Source organism: Haliotis asinina, chromosome 9 (assembly GCF_037392515.1).
Source record: "Haliotis asinina isolate JCU_RB_2024 chromosome 9, JCU_Hal_asi_v2, whole genome shotgun sequence".
In the NCBI taxonomy this organism is placed as follows: Eukaryota; Metazoa; Mollusca; class Gastropoda; order Lepetellida; family Haliotidae; genus Haliotis; species Haliotis asinina.
Genome location: NC_090288.1, coordinates 26699684 through 26719084, shown reverse-complemented (window position 1 = coordinate 26719084; position 19401 = coordinate 26699684). Strand labels below are relative to the sequence as shown.

Below are 19401 nucleotides of genomic sequence, written 5' to 3'. Positions count from 1 at the left end.
GCCTTCAGTAACCCATGCTTGCCATAAAAGGCGACTATGCTTGTCATGAGAGGCGACTAACGGGATCGGGTGGTCAGGCTCGCTGACTTGGTTGACACATGTCATCGGTTCCCAACTGCGCAGACCGATGCTGATCTTGTTGATCACTGGATTGTCTGGTCCAGACTCGATTATTTACAGACCGCCGCCATATGGCTGGAATATTGCTGAGTGCAGCGTAAAACTAAACTCACTCACTCTGAACTTGAATATGTGAAACATACATTGTTACAGCAAGACCTATGTCAAGAGCTGTATGACAACATCAGGAACTACAAAGCTGAAGATGGAAGAGTCGTCTGTGAATCCTTCATTCGAGTACCAAAAAGAAGGTAATTCAATGCTATATTTTCATTGAGTATCAGGTGATCCAGTTGTCGGAGGAGATGCAGTTTGATTTGTGGAGTTAGGCCCCTTAGACCTATGGTCATGGATGAGAATTCCTGAGCTGCCCCATTACTATTTCTTCATTTATTGTTGAACACTAGTGAATTTACAGGTTAAAATATTGGCCTTCAGTAAACCACGCTTGTCGTAAGAGGCTACTGACAGGATCAGGTGATCAGGCTCGCTGACTTGGTTGATACATGTCATTGGTTTCCAGTTGAGCAGATTGATGCTCAAGCTGTTGATGACTGGATTGTCTGGTCCAGACTCAACTGTTTACAGACCACCATTATATACTGTATACCAGGAAATGTTTTAGGTATCTAAACGTTCAGTGATCCTCGATGGCCTGAATAAACAAACCACAGAAATACGGTATCAAGACTATTTAATGGTTGGTCCTGAATAACATGCATTGCAAAAACAAGGTAATTCAAACAGGGTCTTATGTGTGAAGTCAAACCAATTGTCAATACACTTGGTGTCACTCTTTGACCAAACTGACTATATCAGCAATGGTTGTTAAATCATCTGAAAAATATTGGCGCCATGTTTGAACTCTGCCGACAGAGTTTTCTTGGGTCATTTATCGCAACAAAGGATCAAATGTTTGTTTTCATTATGATTATTGCTGCCATGGACTGGTATAACCTAAGTTATAACAGTCAGATGGCAGTTATAACTGGCTACGAGGAATTTTGCCGATAGCTCAGTGGGTATTGGTTCGGTGAGTGATGTTTCTGGCCACTTTCATCTAACCTCTAAACTAAATTTGTCTGAAATATTTATATATTTTAGGTCCCCAAAACTCGAATTCTTTTTCAGATGAAGTCCTCCTTGGGGTATATGTAAGCATATTTATGTCTAGGACAATTGTAACTATATTTTGTAACAAAATATTTACAAAACAAAAACTCCTTTTTCATCTTTTGAGACCACCCTTAGAGGACCCCCCAGGGTCCCCTATAGCCAAGAGCAGGAAATTTGGGCTGAAGACCCACCCTAAAAATGGTAAAGGCAAGGGCAAGAAGAGTTCTAGCTCTTCGTCTGTTAACATCGGGGGCAAAGTCCACCTTTTCCCCTATTCCCTCTACTTCTGCATTGCCTTCCTCTGCACCTGCACTAACTTTATCAGATGTGTCATCTCCATCTTGCAGCAGATGACTTTGGTGCGGTTCTTAATCACTGATATGATGTCTGATCTCTGCTTGGAGATCGGTATCCATTTCGGTGGTAATGGGGGCTCGGGGTCATCTGTTGGAGGAACCCCTACCTTGGGGATCACCTCCAGGGGAGTGTCTGATCCGGACCTCAGCTCCGGTGCAGTTCAGTCCACTGGCTCCGGACCATTGGGTCTCACACTGTTGGCCACCGGCACCCCTGCTGCGGGTAAACAAGCACTGGCTTTGCCACTTTCCTCGGTGTCACGGGGATCCCTATCTTGGCTGGTTATCCCATGGGGTTTGGAAAACACAGGTTCTTCCGAGGCCTAGGGTCGTTCGGTCTGGGCAATGTGGGTCTTCTGGATCCATTGTCCTTGTTGGCGGGTCCTTCCTGTGTAACTTCAGAGGGGACTTTCACAACAGAGGGCTCCTTACCAGGGGAACGTTGGGAGGAGGCCATGGACGAGGGAAACTTCGCTTCTCGCTTTATCATCAGGACGGCAGGTGCGTGATTGTATTGCTTCTGTACTGCCACAGGTTGCTGTCCCATGGATGCCCCAAACCTTGCAGAGTTTCACCTACCCAGTGAGGATTTTGCTCTGTGCAAGATGGCCAAAACTCAGACTGCATTCTCTGAGTGCTTGCACACAACTTGAGTCGGGAATCCACACAGTCAGTGATGGATATTCTTACCATGTTATCAACCTCAAAACCTCAGAACTAGTGCTGATGCATTATCTGATTTTCTTGGGGCCAAGATTCAAACACTTTGGTGATTAGTTTCTCTGTCTCAAGGACAAATTACTTAAGTCCAGAGGATTGTGTTACAATTCCTCCAGTCCTCCACGGCCTCAGCTTGACCTTGGCTTCAGCTGCTAAACAACATGGTGGCGATGGTGGACTATGTTTGGTCTTTGCGTCTGAGGATGAGACCAGTTCAGCAGATGTTAGCACAGCAACTTGAGCACACTGGGAACTTGTCCAAGGGCTTGCTTTTGGAGAGCCCGGTGTTGTCACTAACAGTTCAGATGGGTGGGGGTGGGAGTCTCCTAGGCGACCCCACAGTTTCAGGTTTTTGGTCCGTGAATGAGGCGACCATGCATATCATTGTGCTAGAATGGAGCATGTTCGGAGCCATGTGGTTTGTCTAGAGATGGACAATTAGACGTCAGTGTCCTACATCCTGAAGCAAGGCGGAATGATGTGTCCGTCACTCCTTCAGGAGGCGTGGCAGTTTCTACTGTGGTGTGATCAGTTCAGCATAGGCTATGTCTGTTTATCTCCCTCGGAGGAACAACATTCTTGCAGATTCGCTCTCACGTCGTGTTCTTGCTCTCCACGAATGGTTAATTGATCTAGAGAGATTCGGGATTATCTCCCAGTTGTTTGGGTCGTTCCAGGTGGATGTGTTTGCCTCTGGAGTGACGGATTCCAGATTCGAGAGTGCTCACCTCAGATGCCTTCCAGCTAGATTGAACAGACAGGGTTCTGTGTGCTTTCTGCTGAATTCCCTTATTCCCAGGGTCCTTTTGCAGCTTGCCACCCAACCGGTGCAACTACTTGTGCTTCTCGCTCCTCTATGGTCATATGGTCGTTTCAGCACTGGTGTCCGATAATGCTTGGGTCACTAGGACAGCCTCCTGTACTATCACCATGACCATACTATTACCATTACCATTACGGCTGGCTTTGCCACTGTCCAGGAATCGTCTCCAAGCGAGCAGTAGCAGACGCAATTCTGCCTTTGTGGAGGGATTCCACTAGCGTACCGTATGAGGAAAGATAGGCATGTTATGCCCGCTGATGTGAAAATGAGGGATTCTTGATCCCTTTTCTTCACCTGCAGTTGAAGGTGTTGGAGGTTGTACAGTCTCGGTTAGAATCCGGCTTACCCAGGTCCACTATCTGAGGTGCACAGCTATTTCGGCCTTCCACATAACCCCCCAAGGGTACTCTTTTAGGGCAACATCCTCTGGTAGAGCATTTTCTAGAAGGTGTGGACAGACTGCGTTCATGTCAGGCAGACATATCAGTGACTTAAACGCTGTTGTCGGATCCAGAACTTACTGTGGTCCATAAGGATCTGGTTAGCATATGCTTACCGGATTCTTACCACTCCAAGATTGATCACACATTCCATATCATGAAGCCTACCATGCTTGTATGTTTCCTGCGTTGTTTGGTAATGCATGCCGTAAGGCTCATGTGTTAGGAAAACTCATAATGCATACATTAAGATGATGGTGTCCCTCCATAACGGGCAAGGCCAGGCACAAAGCTAATCCGCAAACTGTATCCCTGTGGATTGTATCGATGATCTGTAGGTGTTAAATACATAGAGCCTTATTCCTCCCTGAGTGGCTGAAAGCTCATTTGGTGTAAGTGTCTTTTTCTGTTTCCGTACGATTTCCACTTTGAATGGACCCCATTGTCAGACAGAAAACCACTCTCATTTTGTCTGTGGTAGTATGTTTAATGCTTGTATGTATCCCGAGGAGGTCTTCTGAAAAAGAATTATACAAACCTCTAGAGGTTATGAATTCTTTGAAGAAAGTCCTCCTTGGGGTAAGGCCACCCGTCTCCCCTCCCCCTTCTGTCAGATACGTTCAGCATGAAAAGTGAGGTGCAAGGTCGATGGCTACAGTTATCCCCTTTGACTGTAGGAGGCCTCTCTAAGGGTGATGTCACATGACAAAGTAGGAGTTTTTTTTGTTTTGTAAATACTTTATTACAAAATATAGTTACAACTGTCATAGGAATTTTTAATGGTTATAAAAATGCATATATGTACCCCAAGTAGGACTTTCTTCAAAGAATTCAAAACCTCTACAGGTTGACACTCGGTTTGTTGGTAGTTTTGCTGATGAAGTATGTGGCAGCTATGGAGATAAAAGAGAAGTAGATAGTTAAACTAAATAATTCTTCCAGGACTGCTGCTGACTACTATGAGGTGGTGTCTACCCCTATTGATCTACTAAAGATAGGCCAGAAGCTGAAGACAGAAGAGTATGAGGACATTGACCAGCTTGCTGCAGATGTTGAGCTCATGATCAACAATGCAAAAGCTTACTATAAGGTGAGTGCTCAGGACGTAGATTCGTTCTTTGTCGTTTGTGTTTGTATAACCCAACACATTATCAGATGATATTTCCATATGAAATTGTTGGACAAAACAATGAAATGTGCAAGTGATTTTTCTCCCATGTAATCATGACTGTGAAGTGGCAATGACAACCCAGGCTGTAGAATATTCCAATGTGTTGTGTAGACGTTAGCATCAGCATACAGTGTATATATCAAGGATAAGATTGCGGGTTGTCTACTGATTCAAGTATTTTCTTCATCTACTGAAGACCTGGATTTAATTTCCATTATGCGTAGTATGTTTGAAGCCTACTTCAGGCTTGCCCTTTGTGATATTGGGGGATGGCAATTTTCTGTGAATCTCTGGAAATCCACAGATTTAAATTCGAATCAATCGATACTGGACCCTAGTGGGGGCCTGTGCCCCCCAGACCTCCAGCTGATTTTCTGCTGAAATCACTTTCACCTTTTGCCCCTTCCTGAATATTGCTGGAATATATCTTTAAGTGGTGACTGACTATGTTTACTCTGCTGTGTAACAGTTTAGTTCTCAGTGTATCATAATGTATTCTGCCAGTAGATACCTGTATTATTCATGTTTGAAAGGTTTGATGATGGAATCCTGCTTTACTCATAGCCAGTCCAGCCATTAAAAGTTTTAATGTTTATCTCTTTAGAAAACATCTCAAGAGTACAAGGATGCCTGTGAAATCTGGGATCTGTTTAATGAGGTGAAGACAGACATCATTGCTGAAGCTTTTGGGGAGGCCAGTCGTCCTGAGAGACGGAGGTCCCGCCGTGCTGACCCAGAGGAAGACGATGCAGTTGGAGACGATGATGACGGAGAGGACATGGAGAAATCTAATGGAAATGGGGATGATGATGATGTGAGCAGCGTGCTGAGATAACTGAATCAGACGTGCATGTTGTATGCATTGTGTGTAAAATTAATGAACACTGTACAAAAACTCTGCATATCAAAAACACAATTCGTTCTTTCTTTGGTTTTCAGCATGATTGTGATGTTTATGTTTTGAAATGTTGTTTTTTGAACACTATTGAAACTTAAAACCCTAGAAAATTTAATGATTTGTTGTAACATTTTCTCAGTTAAGTACAAATTCCAGTACTTTTTTATATTGAGTCCCTTCCAAGATTTGAACCCAAACCGAAACTTGTAGATGGAAGTATCTACATTTATCCCAGACTTTTGAAAGCTCTTCTTAACTTGTAATCTTGATTCCTTCCCCTTATTCAGTCAGAATTTCTTTAAAAATAGAGTTAAAAGAAAAACACATGTAATCAGGAGGATTTGAGCCTCCATTTGGTCTGAGCAATGAAAAGATAACTCTAAGTGCTGTCCGTCTATGTACCAGCTGACAGAGGATGAGAGTCTGTGTGACCAGCCCCAGGATGGCCAACCAGATGACCCAGATGATCTGGAGCAGCTGTTCTCGTCTGTGATGACAGCACGGGATGGAGAGCGTGACATGAGCCTCATCTTCCAGCTCTTGCCTTCAAAATCAGTAAGTACCATCACCTCATGACATTGGTCATTCAAGGCACTACACTTTGAAGAGTTGTTTTCCTTGTCAGAAACATTTTGCCATGGTTTTGAATTCCAGATTTGACAGAATTATGTTTCTAGGTTTGTCTCCACCATCATTTTGCTACTGGGTTTCTCAAAACTGGTGAATATTAAAAATATGCTGTACTTCAGGTTTTCCCATTAGATCAAGTTTGCACACTCTTATATAGGGTCATTGGGGTAGCCTAGTGGTTAAAGTGTTTGCCCATCGCGAGAAAGACCTTTGTTTGATTCCTCACATATGTACAATATGTGAAGACCTATTTCTGGTATACCCGCATTGTGATATTTCTCTCTCTCTCTCTCTTTCTCATTCATTCATTCACTCACTCACTTATCATATCCTGAAAATGTGGGCAATGTGTGCCTGTGTTTGTGTGTTGAGGGTTGACTAGTGTTACTCCTTGCAGAAATACCCTGAGTACTTTGAAATCATCAAAGAGCCTGTTGATCTGAAAATGATTGCACAGAAGATTCAAGATGGCCAGTACAAGTACCGCAGACAGATGGAGAGAGATCTCATGGTGATGATCAAGAATGCCAAGACTTTCAATGAACCCAAGTCACAGATATATAAGGTTCTTACATCTACATGTTTTGGGGTATTTTGTAAATATACTGGCGATATGGTACTAGTTTGTGAATAATCAAGTGATCGACAGCATGAGCATCAATCAACGCAGTTGGGATTTGATGTCATGTGTCAACCAAATCAGTGAGCTTGACCGCTTGATCCTGTTAGTCACTTCTTTAGACAAACATGGGTTACTGAAGATCAATTCCTACTCAAATCTTCATGTGTTACTAGACTTTGTCAATTATAGGGGCACAATATTAAAAGAAACTATTCTGGCACGATGCCATTTTGAATCATTTCATTATTTTCATTTTCAAATATATCTTCACTAACCATTAACTTAATGGTTACTTTTACCAAATAAATAGTGTAAAAAAATGCTTTAAGACTGGAAATATTTTTTATTTATTGACAATTTCACAGCTGAATATGCTGTTGGTTCATGTGTTTAATGCTTTTTTGGTTTACTCCAGGATGCTGTTTCCCTGAAGAAAATCATTGCTGCTAAGAGCCATGAACTGGAGTACAAGAAACAGGGTCTGCTGAAGAGCAGTGAGAGAATAAGGTAAAGAATAAATAAAAGCATGAAAACACCTGGTCTTACATCACAATGTAAATATGTCTTCATAGTCTAATTTGTTTAGTTATGATGATTTTATATTAGGTAAAACCAGTGGTGTGTAATGCATTATTGCCTGTCTGTTTCAGAACAAGAGAGCGAACCAATATCCAACGTCTGTCTGCTGTATGCGCAGCACTGAAATACCAGTCGGATGAGGATGCTGATGTGGCCTCCCAGTCTGGGAGTCACATGGATTATGAAGCAGAATCTGAAGGGGACGCCAGTGTTGCAGAGGATGAATCTCCATTATGGGGCTTGTACTATGCTGTGAAGAATTATAAGACACCCAATGGTGACCAGCTGTCGGAACCCTTTTTAAAACTGCCCAGCAAGAGGTGAGAATAACTGATTAAATGTCAAGGAATTTCTGTGACTAATCAAGGGTCAAAGAGTCATATATTACGTCAGAGGATGGCCCAGGAATTTGACAAAGGGTAATGCACACTAGACCAAAGACATGAGGTCTGCAGAAGTTAGCACTTAGTATAAACGTGTTTGACAGTAACCACTAGGACCAACACACTACTAGCCCCATCTGCTTTCAGCTGGGATCAATATTTAAACCACCCGATTAATGTTACTATGTTACTATGTCCTGTAGAAATGGTCCATTAATTGTACTAAAACTGTCCTATACATACAGACAAGGGACTACATCTAGCACTTCATTGTATTGTACACATATAGTATTTGGCTGCAGATACCAAGTGCCTGTTGACCTTTATCATAATTCCAGTTGGAATGTTTTTCTGTCAGAAGAGATTTCACTGTACTTTCTGTAACAGCGGACTAAAATGAAGGTGGTGTTACCTTAATGTTAAGTTATATTTATTCTTTCCAGTGTTGTCAGAAATATGTTTCTATTTCAGGTTCTACCCTGACTACTATGAGGAAATAAAGAAACCGATTTCTTTATACAACATCCGAAAGAAACTGAAAGTAGGTGACATGAAATTAATGTATCGAAAACTGACACTATACCCGTGCCTTTTGGTGACTTCATTTCCTTCTAAGTACTGATGCTGGTATCAAGGAACATAGCACTGTGTTGTAAAGCCTGATCATTTCCATGGAGAACATCGGTCTCCCAGAACAGCCGAAGTGAATGATATGTGCTTAACAAATCAATTTGGCAGCTATCTGAGGAATGGTCAGACTGAGAGATGTGCAGTTGTATTAGAAATTTTCATGGCAAAAAGACTCTATGATGTCTGGTTGTTCCAGGTGAACCAGTACCGCAATCTTGGAGAGCTGCAGGCAGATCTCAACCTGGTGTTTGACAATGCCAAGCACTACAATCAGGATACATCCAAACTCTACCGGGTAAGAAATTGTTGACAAGATCAGCTAATGTTGACTAGATTTGGGGTTCAAGCTGGACACTTAGTCTGCATGTAATTCTGATTTAGTGTATCTGTTTAAGGCTGGTTCTGTACTATCCCAGCTAAGTTATGTATTTAGCCATGTTTGTTTCATATTCCAACCCATGTTAAAGTTATTAATCTTTGACCTGTATTACAGGTTTTTCATTCACCCTTTAAGAAGAATTGCCATACTGAACATTATTGTGTGTTTCAGGATGCTGTAGTCCTACAGAAATACACAGCTGAGAAGAAGAAGGAGCTTGACAAGTATGACAAGGTATGTCGTGGAGAACATGTCGGTATCATGTTGATTTCATTGAGTCTGTCCTGTGCAAGCTCTCCTGGCTCGCTGCCTGGCTGGCTTCTCTAGCTGCTGTGCGGTCCCTCCTCCCTCTCTCAGCCTCTGTTGTCATAAATGTTGCTTACATTCCACTAATATGTTTGTGTCTGTGTTGGAACGCCATCAGTATTTAGTGAGGTTAACATGTTACAAATATTTAGACATTTCTACTGATTGCTAACTGGTTGTAATTAAATCTATCCGTGTACATCGTGTGTTATGTTGATGACCTGAGAACTCTAAGATCTCAAGTGCCTTTAACTTCTGTCGGATAAAGAACTGGATGTGCCTGGTCAAAATGTACACGGTTGGCAAAAGGACTACCTTGCAGATCTGCTAAAATTTCCAGCGTGTTCCATTTGTTTGCTTTAGGTATCTTGTTTGTTGTATGGTGGAGGATGTTGCATTAAGACTTTTGTAAGACATGGTACCTAAAACACATTCAAGATTCGGGAGGGATAAGGCATTTGACTCTCAGCACAAAAAGAACATCCCTGCAAAGAAACAGCAGAAATGAAGCTTTGTTTGCAAGGTGTTAGCATAGAAGAACAAATAATGTGGATCTTAAGGTGTTGCCCATAAGAATAGATAAAGGCATTTAATATCTGGATTAAAGGTGTACACACCAAGTGCACACACATAGTAAGGCAGCTGATTAATGTGAAAGATGCATTGAATGTATTCAGGACAGTGGGGTAATCTAGTGTTTGAAGTGATTCCTTCTCCCACAGAAGACCCAAGTTTGATTCTACACATGGGTACAGTGTGAGAAGCCCATTTCTGGTGTCTAGAGGCTTGCTGTAGTATATGGATTAGGTATTTCAACAATTTGTATGAAACTAGTAAGGCATGTAACATAAGGCATAGTCATAAAAGAAATAAGGCATTCTGTATCATATTAGACATGTTTATAGATAAGATATACAGTTTAAGGCATTAAATGCAATCCTTAGAGTGTATTCCTGTAAGATACTAAAGAAATTAAGGAAATTATTGTGAGGTTATTAGGTTATTTATGGAAGATACTGAAGGAATATGCAAACATCATAGGACATATTAACATTAGGTAAAGAATGACTAGAGCAATTAATGTAAAGCCTGTTGATCTTATGTTCATGCAGTAGAATTATTTTCGCTATCCCGTGTTTAGAATAAGTGCATTAATTGTTATGCATCTTTCAGTTAGATGTTACCAGTAGTTAATCTGTTGACAAAAAATGATCTTTGCTTTCTACTGCTTTGTGCTATTTGAACATTATCAGATTCCCAAGTTTCGAGAATGTGGTTGTGAGTTTATGATGGTGTTGTATCAATAGTATTGGGTACACCATGTGGTTCTTCGAGCTAATTTATGGAAGCATTCTCTGATATCGCTTGTACTTTGCTGCCACAAGATATACGCCATACATTAATTTTTTAATACGATAGTCTTTTTTTATCTGTTCATTAGTTGTAAGATGTTTTGAGAATTTTATACCTCTTCAACTTCTGCCAAGAAGGTGAAAGTGAATACTGTTTGTGAGACTTTGTTGGATTGGCATTGTGGTTGAAGCTTGCTGAAAAACATGCATTGACTGTCTGCATAGACTGATCGAAGCCTGTTATTTGTTACCACAAGCACAAAGTTGCTGCAGTATTTCTTAAAAAGCATCACTTGCTTAATAACTTAATAACATTAGAATCTAAAAGAAGTTGTAGATACATAAAAATTGACATCATTCTTCTTAAGTTGTAATCTACTTAATCACTTATGTTTTTGAGTCAATTTCCTCTAGAATATTAGTGCATAATGCATAACTGGTTTGGTTTCAAAGTATTTTGGTCTTTGTTTGGCAATTGAAAGATTTTAGATATTTCCCAGTATCTTATTATAAGTCAAAATATGAAATTTGAAAATGTTTTCCATGTAACTGAAATGGGTATTTCCTTGAAATTTGTTCAGTGATTAGCTCAAACTTACTGGTTTGTGAAAATTATCTGACTATTCCGTCTGTAGTTTTGTAGTGGTTCATGCACAGAAGCCTGACCAGTGTAAATCTTCTAATAGTGTGTCACCCAGTCTTAGTAATATTCCATGTGAAATAACCATAGCACATTCATTAACAATGCTTTGTTGTTAATCATCCCACCGTGTCCATGTACTTAATACAGTACACAAGAAACTAGCCATGGTATATGTATCTCCATGCTATGCCATATGAGTGATTTTGATGTGACCTGTAGCTACAAGGAAAACAATATTGGACAGCTCTGTTTTGAGACACATCAAAATTAAAATTGTGCATAAGGATTAGCATTGAGATACATTGAGAATACTAAACTGTGTACCATGTAATACCATGTTTCTGAAACTGTGAAACTTTCATAAGTATGGTATGACACAGAGCATTGTTTAGTAATTTATTTATTACTCACCCAAAATCAAGATCAAGATCAAGGGAAATTATCATGTGATATCTCAGAATTCAGCTTACTGAAGGAGTGCATTATGCTGTTATAACATGAGTGACGCTTATGGGTACGTTTCATTTATGATTTCCAATGTTAATCTGTTTGGTTTGATTTTTTTTATAATAAACATGGGAATATGAAGAAAGTAGTTTAATTCTAAAAATATATACGCAGAGGTAGATACATAAATACTATGACCTTGAGATGTGTTGTGAATTACGTCCAACATGTTGTTTTGATAGCGTTACTTTGGTCTTGAGTTAAGGCAGCATGTGATATTATGCATGGTGTAATAACATTGTAGGTTTATTAAACAGTGATATCATGCAGTATTATTCCATATAAATCATCTTCAATGGGTGAGTAATAAAAATCATTGCTGCAGTTAACAATGAAGAGACCTTTCGTCCCTGCCCTTACCTTAGCCTATTTGATTTGAACAACCTAACCCCACAGTGAAGTGACTAGTTATGATCTCACTAGGTTGATGACATTGAGAAAGTAAACTTTTCTTGGATACATAAGTCTGTTATGGTCAAATTCATACATTGTTGACCATTATGATAAACTCATTGTCCAGGTTTCTGTATCTCCATTCTATAAAAATAACTACTGTGAAATGTTTTCTGTCAGTTTTATTTTTTTAAATATACCGTGTCAAAATTTGGTGGTGGTGAGTATGATTTTATTGGATTGGACCCAAATAGGCCTGAGTGTTTATTATAATAGAATGGATATACACTGGATAAGTGACGAAGAGCTCAACTTAGGTTATAGTAATTTTTATACTAGCGGAAATATTACATACCTACAAGTATGTTGATAATGAAATTGTTCTCAATTCTTGATAAAAAAATATGTTTCTGTATAAATATGATGATGATTATCTAGCTACTAATACCTACTAGCAGTTAGATTGGATAGAATGAGCCAATTCTTTATGTGTCAGGTATTGTTTCATCAACTGACAGAAAGGCGCGTACTTGATTGGTTTTGTAGTAGCACCACTTTAACACAGCCAAGTATGAACTTTAAGTTTTGCCAAAGCATTGCTTTCACATTTCAGTTGCATATTCTCACCATTGTTATTTTGATTATCTATGCTTTGATACTTTCTGATTCATGATTAATTGTTTATTCTTCAGTTTTGATATGAATATCAATAATTTTATTATGTTTGTTGAATTTGTTTTCTTTTGTTCTATTCTAAAGTATTTAATATGGACTTATGGAAGTGTTCAACTGAGTATTTCTGAAAAGTCTTTCAATATGTTCATTCTAAGCCATAAATGTTTAAAAGTGTACCTTAGATCTCAATTCCTGTTTGTAGCTAATTTTCCAAATGCTAAATGTCTGTTCGTATTATATGTCCTGTTAATGACCTCCATTGTGCATGCACAATATTTATATCTATGGAAGTTTGCATAGAAGAGTCCACTTAAGGTTAAGGGATGAAAGGTAGGTTGTAATGTGATCTGCTGCTTACTAGGAGGTGGTGGCAGCAGCCGACCCGACCCCTGTGACCATTGACCTCCCCATGGTGGTGAGTACCACTTGAGTTTACCTGTAGGCTTCGGCCAGCAGGAGGTGATGTTCTTGTTATCTTTCAGCACACCTGTCTGGTTACCATGGTTACAAGAACATTGTTGATGTCATTTGATAACTCAGAAGAGTGAAAGTTGTGTTATTTCATACATTGCATGGATAGATGGGGAGTGTGAAACTGAGCAAAAACTGTTTCTCACCTTGGCATAATGAATGTGAGAATATCTGATATGTCTTTATCTGCCTGAAGACCTTTTACTATTCTCTGAAAACTGAGACAGTATATGTCCTTGGCCCATTGAGCCATATGTAAGGTTTGTGCCAGAATTTCCACCACTATGTGTTCTTTCAAAGGAACCAAATATTTAATGAGTCATACCTTTATAAGAACATGAGAAATCAACAGTGTGTAATCAGCTTCAGTGTTGTGGATTTTAGAAATTGAAACATTTTTCAATGATAGCCCACCTTATAGAAGATTACTTGTCGCCATGAGTGTAATTTCTCTCTAGATTAACATGACATCCTGTCATCCTACTGCTATAAACACAAAAGTAGAATAACAGGACCGGATCATGAGGATCATTGTAATTAAAACTGCTGAAAATGACTCCAGGCTGAAATGGCATGAACAAGCTGGGACCTGTGCTTTTGTAGTGCAGGAATGTTACACTGTCAACTGTTTGGTCTTTGTTTTCATATCCTCTTCAGCAAGGATAATTGGTTCAAGAAGTTTGGATATGTAGTTTGATTTAAATACAACTTGCACAAAAACATTTCTTTCAGTAGGATTTAATTTTCAGGATAAGTTGCCATTAAAAAGACTGTGTAATAATCATGTTAGGCATATTTACTGTCAGTAAGGAAAGTTTGTTCTGTCTCTGTAACTTCCATGAAAGGTTAGCCTCAGTAGATATACCATGGTAAGGCTTTGTTTCTTTCTACATGACTTGCTTGATGTAGGTTATTTTGAAAGGTTATTTTGAATTTGTTGAAGTGAGGACTGTGAATTGACATGAATATATCATATGCTAAAGCCACTTTTGATATAAATATTATTACAAATAATTAATTATGATTATTCATTGTTATTTTCATTGTAATCCGGCATTCTAATTAGCTGAAAGTCTCACATTATTGTATTCATTTCTCAGTAAATGTGAAAAAGCCACACCCACCAATGTGGACTACTTTTACCGTAATGTAGATTTGTCATAGGGGTTTTCAGATACTTAAGAAACATTTGTTTTCACAAAACTCATAAACAACTGTTAATATATGACTTACTCAATTAAAAATGATGCCTTCCAAATATCTACAAAATCTTGTTCATGTTAGTAACATGTGATTCACATGCTTTTCATAAAGTAATATTAGATTCTGTTACTTGGGAATGGTATGGTTGATGAAAATAATATATTATTCTGACTGCAGTTATGTTCTTGACAAAACTCTTTTCATATATGTTATTGTTATTATTATCCCTGCGATAGCAGCTGTACAGAGGTTTTAATACCTTTGCAGTAACTAGGCTTTGGGTTGTGTATGGTGTGAACATGTAACAGATTATCAAAACCTTCAGGGGATGAAACAACAAAATGCTTCTAAGCGCAAAAAGAGTTAAAATGAAATGAATGATTAGCACTAAAATGCTGATCATATTGTAACACCATAGAGTTATTGTATGAAATACCTTTGAACACGTCTGTGCTATGAGAGAAATATAAGACTAAGTTGCAACTACTAATGTACTATCCCTCACACTATCAGTGTCAATACTCCAAAGGCTTCTATACATGAGTTCCTCCATCACCAACAAATACATTCAGCTGCTCTGTGGTGAAGTGATCTCTTGTTCCTATTAATTGTCAGCCAATGAAAAGCCAATTCATGGATGACCCCAGAACTGAATCTTCCAACCCTTCCATTACCTGTCATTAAAGATATTTATTGATCCAACAACTGCAAAGCAAGAAGTGTAATTCAATGAATGTGACAATAATCATTTTCACAGGCTTATACTTGTAACAAAGGGATTGTCATTTAATGCATCACTATACATAGTGCCATCAGACAGGATTTTCAGTATCATTGTTAGGTTTTGTAAGGAATGTGTATGGCCATTTTCTGTTTAATGACCAATGTAAGCTGACTTTTGATTGGCCAGATCTCTCACTGCAACCTAGCTAGAAGCAGACCATGGCTTGTTTTATGCTTGTGAGTCTCAAATCCTTTGCAATCACATGTATGTATGGGTGATTGAGGAACTAAGTGTCACTAAGCCATCAAAATACTGACAGTAGTTATACCATCTGCCCAGATAAATATTCAACGCTATTATGTCAAGGTGAGTGCTTGTAACCCGAGTTGTCTCCCCTGCCCAGCTTAACACCTCCACTGGCCGCCCCAACTCCAGAGCTTCCCCAGGCTTGTAGGGCTGTGTGTGTATAGTGTCAGTGTGCTTTCTTTGCTGCCATGGCAACAGGTTCTGTATCGCCCATCAGACCCTACAGTTTGTGTGTACTTGTTCAGTTATCCTAGTGTTATTTGCATTATGGCATGAGAGCATCAGTGTTAAAACAGTGTAATGGTTTGAAGTGGCTTCTTACATTTGTATACTTCCAAAATATGCCCGAATCTTGATGCAAATACTTTTATATTGTAGTTAATATTATTACAGACAGGACATTGCTAAATTATGAGTTCAACCATTCCATACTATTGTGATGCGTTTTTCCATGGCTGCAGGATATAATATCAGGTACCATATTTCCTCTTATAACCACTCGGCCTCAAGTAATAGCTGGGAGTAAAGCAGCATTTTGAGAAATATATGCTAGGTCTCTTAAAAGCACTGGGTACTTTTTTTTAGAAATGTATGTGCCCTTGATCCAAAAATAGATTTATTAAGGAATGGTCCCTTTAATCATAACTTCCTGTCCTCCACATGAAACAGGTTGATGGATATTATGTAAAAAGCACCAAATCTGGAAGCTTGTTGAAAAAATAACCATACAGAGGTTTATTGGAGGAAATATGGTATGTGGTGTTTATACAGGAGCTGTACAATGTACAACTAAACATATGCATTTATATTTGGAAACAATATTAACGTTTGAAAGGGTGTTTTTCTGAGGAGTTACTTCCTTGACAAAACTGTATTTCACTGTTTGCAATCAGAAAATAATAAAGTTATCTTTTTTCTGGGTTCCTCATAGTAATTTGTGATGTATATTTTGAATGATAATGGAGAAATGATACTCAAGAGTGCCTAATGATGTAATATAATACAACATGTTTATCAGACATTCTGATGGTATTTGATTGAGTAGAATGGTAGTAATACCATTGAAATGCAAGCCCCCGGTTTTTAGATGTCATTATGTCAACTAGTTTCTAATTATCACTGTTTTCTTTTGTCAGTAGCCTTGAACTATGTTTCCTTACACCTAATTATTCCTTTGATGCTTAGCATTCTACTTTGAACTGACCATCTAATATACTGGACTGTGTGGAGTGGGGTTTCAACTATCTCGGATTAACAATAACACATAGTACTAACATTGTACCATCGTTGTTCTTTATGTTAGACAGCTGAGTATAACATTGTTAACATACATGGTAGCATCATGTTTTCACCGATATGTTTTACAAACTATGAAATCATTGTATCAGCCATAGGTGTAATATTTACCATATTATACTGAAGGAAGAAATCCCTAAACTGCCTTAACTCTGAACACTGCTTTTAGTGTTCATGATAGGAAATGTCAAGAATGTACTAGTTTCCTGCAACAGATCCTACTTATTTTTATTACATGTTGCCATCTGCGGTTGATTTGTATCCAGTAGCTATTAATTCATAGAGCATATGAGCGAAGGTTTCTTCAGATCCAGGATGTGGGCACCTGCTGTGAAGGGCTAGTCCTATGGTGTAGCATTATGTAATATATAGCCCAGCCCCAAACCTAGAGCTGTTAGGACATTACTTAGTTGAAATACTTAGTTAGGCATCAGGTTTTAGTTGGGTATTGTCTTGGCAGAAAGAATGGTAGGAGATTCTGTTCTTTGCATGCCTGGTTGTGTGTTTGTTGCATACTTGCATCTTTCATTCCTTTGTCTAGGTATGGTTTGGTGTACTGGAAGTGAGAGTGAATGTTGTTTGATGTTTGGCACTATGTTGCAAGGAAAAAATCCTAAAACTGCCCAGATGCTTCCTTCATTTGTTGCTTGTCAGATATAGGCGAGTAATGTCCATTGCAGTCATATGATGTCTGAAGGAAAAGTTCAACTGCCAAGGAAAATGTGAGACATTTTAGATATGGTATAAAGTGTTAGGTGATTTGTTGATGGCTTTCGGATTTACTGTTAGAAACTGGCTTGTGTGGTTGTATTGCATGCCTGAAGGAAATTACATATTGCATTATGAAAAGATAGTTTCTGAAGTTGCCCTGTGGCATATATTTTCCTCACTGGATCTTCAACTTTTGTTTTTTTTGAGTTGTTGACTTTGATGGTCGACATGACAGCTTACAGCATGCATCATCTTTGATGTGCTGTTATGAATGATATTCCTTTCAGTTAAAATGCTATATTCATCATTTTCAGGTCATTAACATAGAACTCCAGACCAGCATGAACACCTTTGTGTTGAGCAGTCTTGTTGATAATATCAAACAGTAGTGACTGTGTTATTTACAATTTCTATGAGATATTTAAAGATTTTCCTAACCAAGTTGATTATGAATTATTAACTGCTTTCATTGGTCATGTACTTAGGGTATTTGATAGCAAGGTGAGTTGATAGAAAGGATAATTAGTGGTTTATTCTAATTAACAAATGTTCACCAGACAAATTAATGTTAACTTTCTCAATAAATGTTCAAATGCTGCTACATCACTGTGTCCATTCATGTCATATTATCATATATTTTATCTTGTGAAATATACGTAGAATGTTCTGAGTAACAGTTAATAATTGTCCCATTATAATTGTTACATTTCTGTGATATGGATGAAATATGGAAAGTATTATGATCACTGTATGATGTCCTCCCTCATCAGCTGTGTATTGTAAGGATTCCAGGATATGTAGGTCCTCTTTACTATATGCCAAGATTCATGTAAACTGAAGTCTGGTCAAATTGAATTAATTATTGGCAGCATTTTTTACCACAGAACAAGTGTTCTTTAAAGGAACAAGTTATCGACTTGACTTGGACTTCTCCAGCACTAGCTGATGAGCTGTCAGAGCTTGAGTCTATCTCCAGTCTCATCTGCTTCAGAAACATGAACATGCTGAGGAGGAACATACCCCTAAGGGCAAAGGTCGGCGCAGTGCTGCAGGCGACAGTGAGAAGAAGAAGTCCACCAAGAAGAGTCCCGAAGATGGAGGGATGAAGAGGAGGATGTGGATTCTCTATAAGACAGTGTTTGACTATACCGTGAGTCTAGTTGCCACAGCAACATGCCTTCACACAATTATCAAGACTTGTTCCAAGTCAGAATTGGATGCTATTGGGAACACACATGATTTATATTTCTATATTTGTCACCAGCAGATACTAACTTGTAAAGCTATGTCAGTAAATATCTATAATATTTGTGCAAGCGTGATTAGTATCTGCATGTTGACTGATTGTATATCATCTTGATGCACAGTCTAGTATCTGGTCTCATGCTGTTGGTCACTTGACTTGTCTGATTTTGAATGTAATGTGGTACTAGTATTTTGATATCAATGACAGATGAATAATACAGCATTCAAGCATTAACCTAGAGGCCTAGTTGAGAAATGGTGTACTTGAGCTAATATTGAGATAAAATTATTTAATGCTATTTTTTGTTGAGTAGAGGAGTTCTTTGATTAAACATTTAGTGTTGTCAGCATTGTAACAGGTAGATTCAGCAGTCCAAACATGGTAGTGGGTTAAAACCTTGCATGTCTGTGTTGTGACAGGACGGTGGTGGCCGTCAGCTACGACACATCTTCATGGTGCTGCCGTCACGGAAAGACTACCCAGACTACTACCAGGTTATCATGGAGCCCATCGACATGGGCATGATTGAGACGAAGATCAGGAATGAGAAGGTAACACACAGTTTCAATATCTAACACATTATTAATACTGACAGAATCTGGGTATAAAACTAGTCTTTGGGTCGATTGACATCTACACCTAATTGTTAATCATATTCCAGTTTTTGTAACTTGTTGCTACTCAAACATGGTATTGCTGCC

At 38.8% G+C, this 19401-nt stretch overlaps 1 protein-coding gene across 7 annotated transcripts in view; it reads left to right on the top strand.

Moving 5' to 3' along the window:
* The window catches only part of LOC137296854 (protein polybromo-1-like), a 46263-nt gene that overhangs the window by 1876 nt on the left and 24986 nt on the right, over positions 1-19401 (top strand). For 3 of the 7 annotated variants that reach the window (XM_067828724.1, XM_067828726.1, XM_067828722.1), the window contains exons 3-15: positions 274-371; positions 4518-4665; positions 5351-5560; positions 6050-6199; positions 6672-6839; positions 7312-7403; positions 7547-7795; positions 8330-8399; positions 8685-8783; positions 9039-9101; positions 13105-13168; positions 18450-18604; positions 19120-19251. In XM_067828724.1, coding sequence (XP_067684825.1) covers positions 274-371; positions 4518-4665; positions 5351-5560; positions 6050-6199; positions 6672-6839; positions 7312-7403; positions 7547-7795; positions 8330-8399; positions 8685-8783; positions 9039-9101; positions 13105-13168; positions 18450-18604; positions 19120-19251 — 1698 coding nt within the window. Of the gene's footprint in view, positions 1-273; positions 372-4517; positions 4666-5350; positions 5561-6049; positions 6200-6671; positions 6840-7311; positions 7404-7546; positions 7796-8329; positions 8400-8684; positions 8784-9038; positions 9102-13104; positions 13169-18445; positions 18605-19119; positions 19252-19401 lie in introns of all 7 variants that reach the window. The other 4 variants (XM_067828727.1, XM_067828723.1, XM_067828728.1 and 1 more) reach the window with 2 other exon arrangements.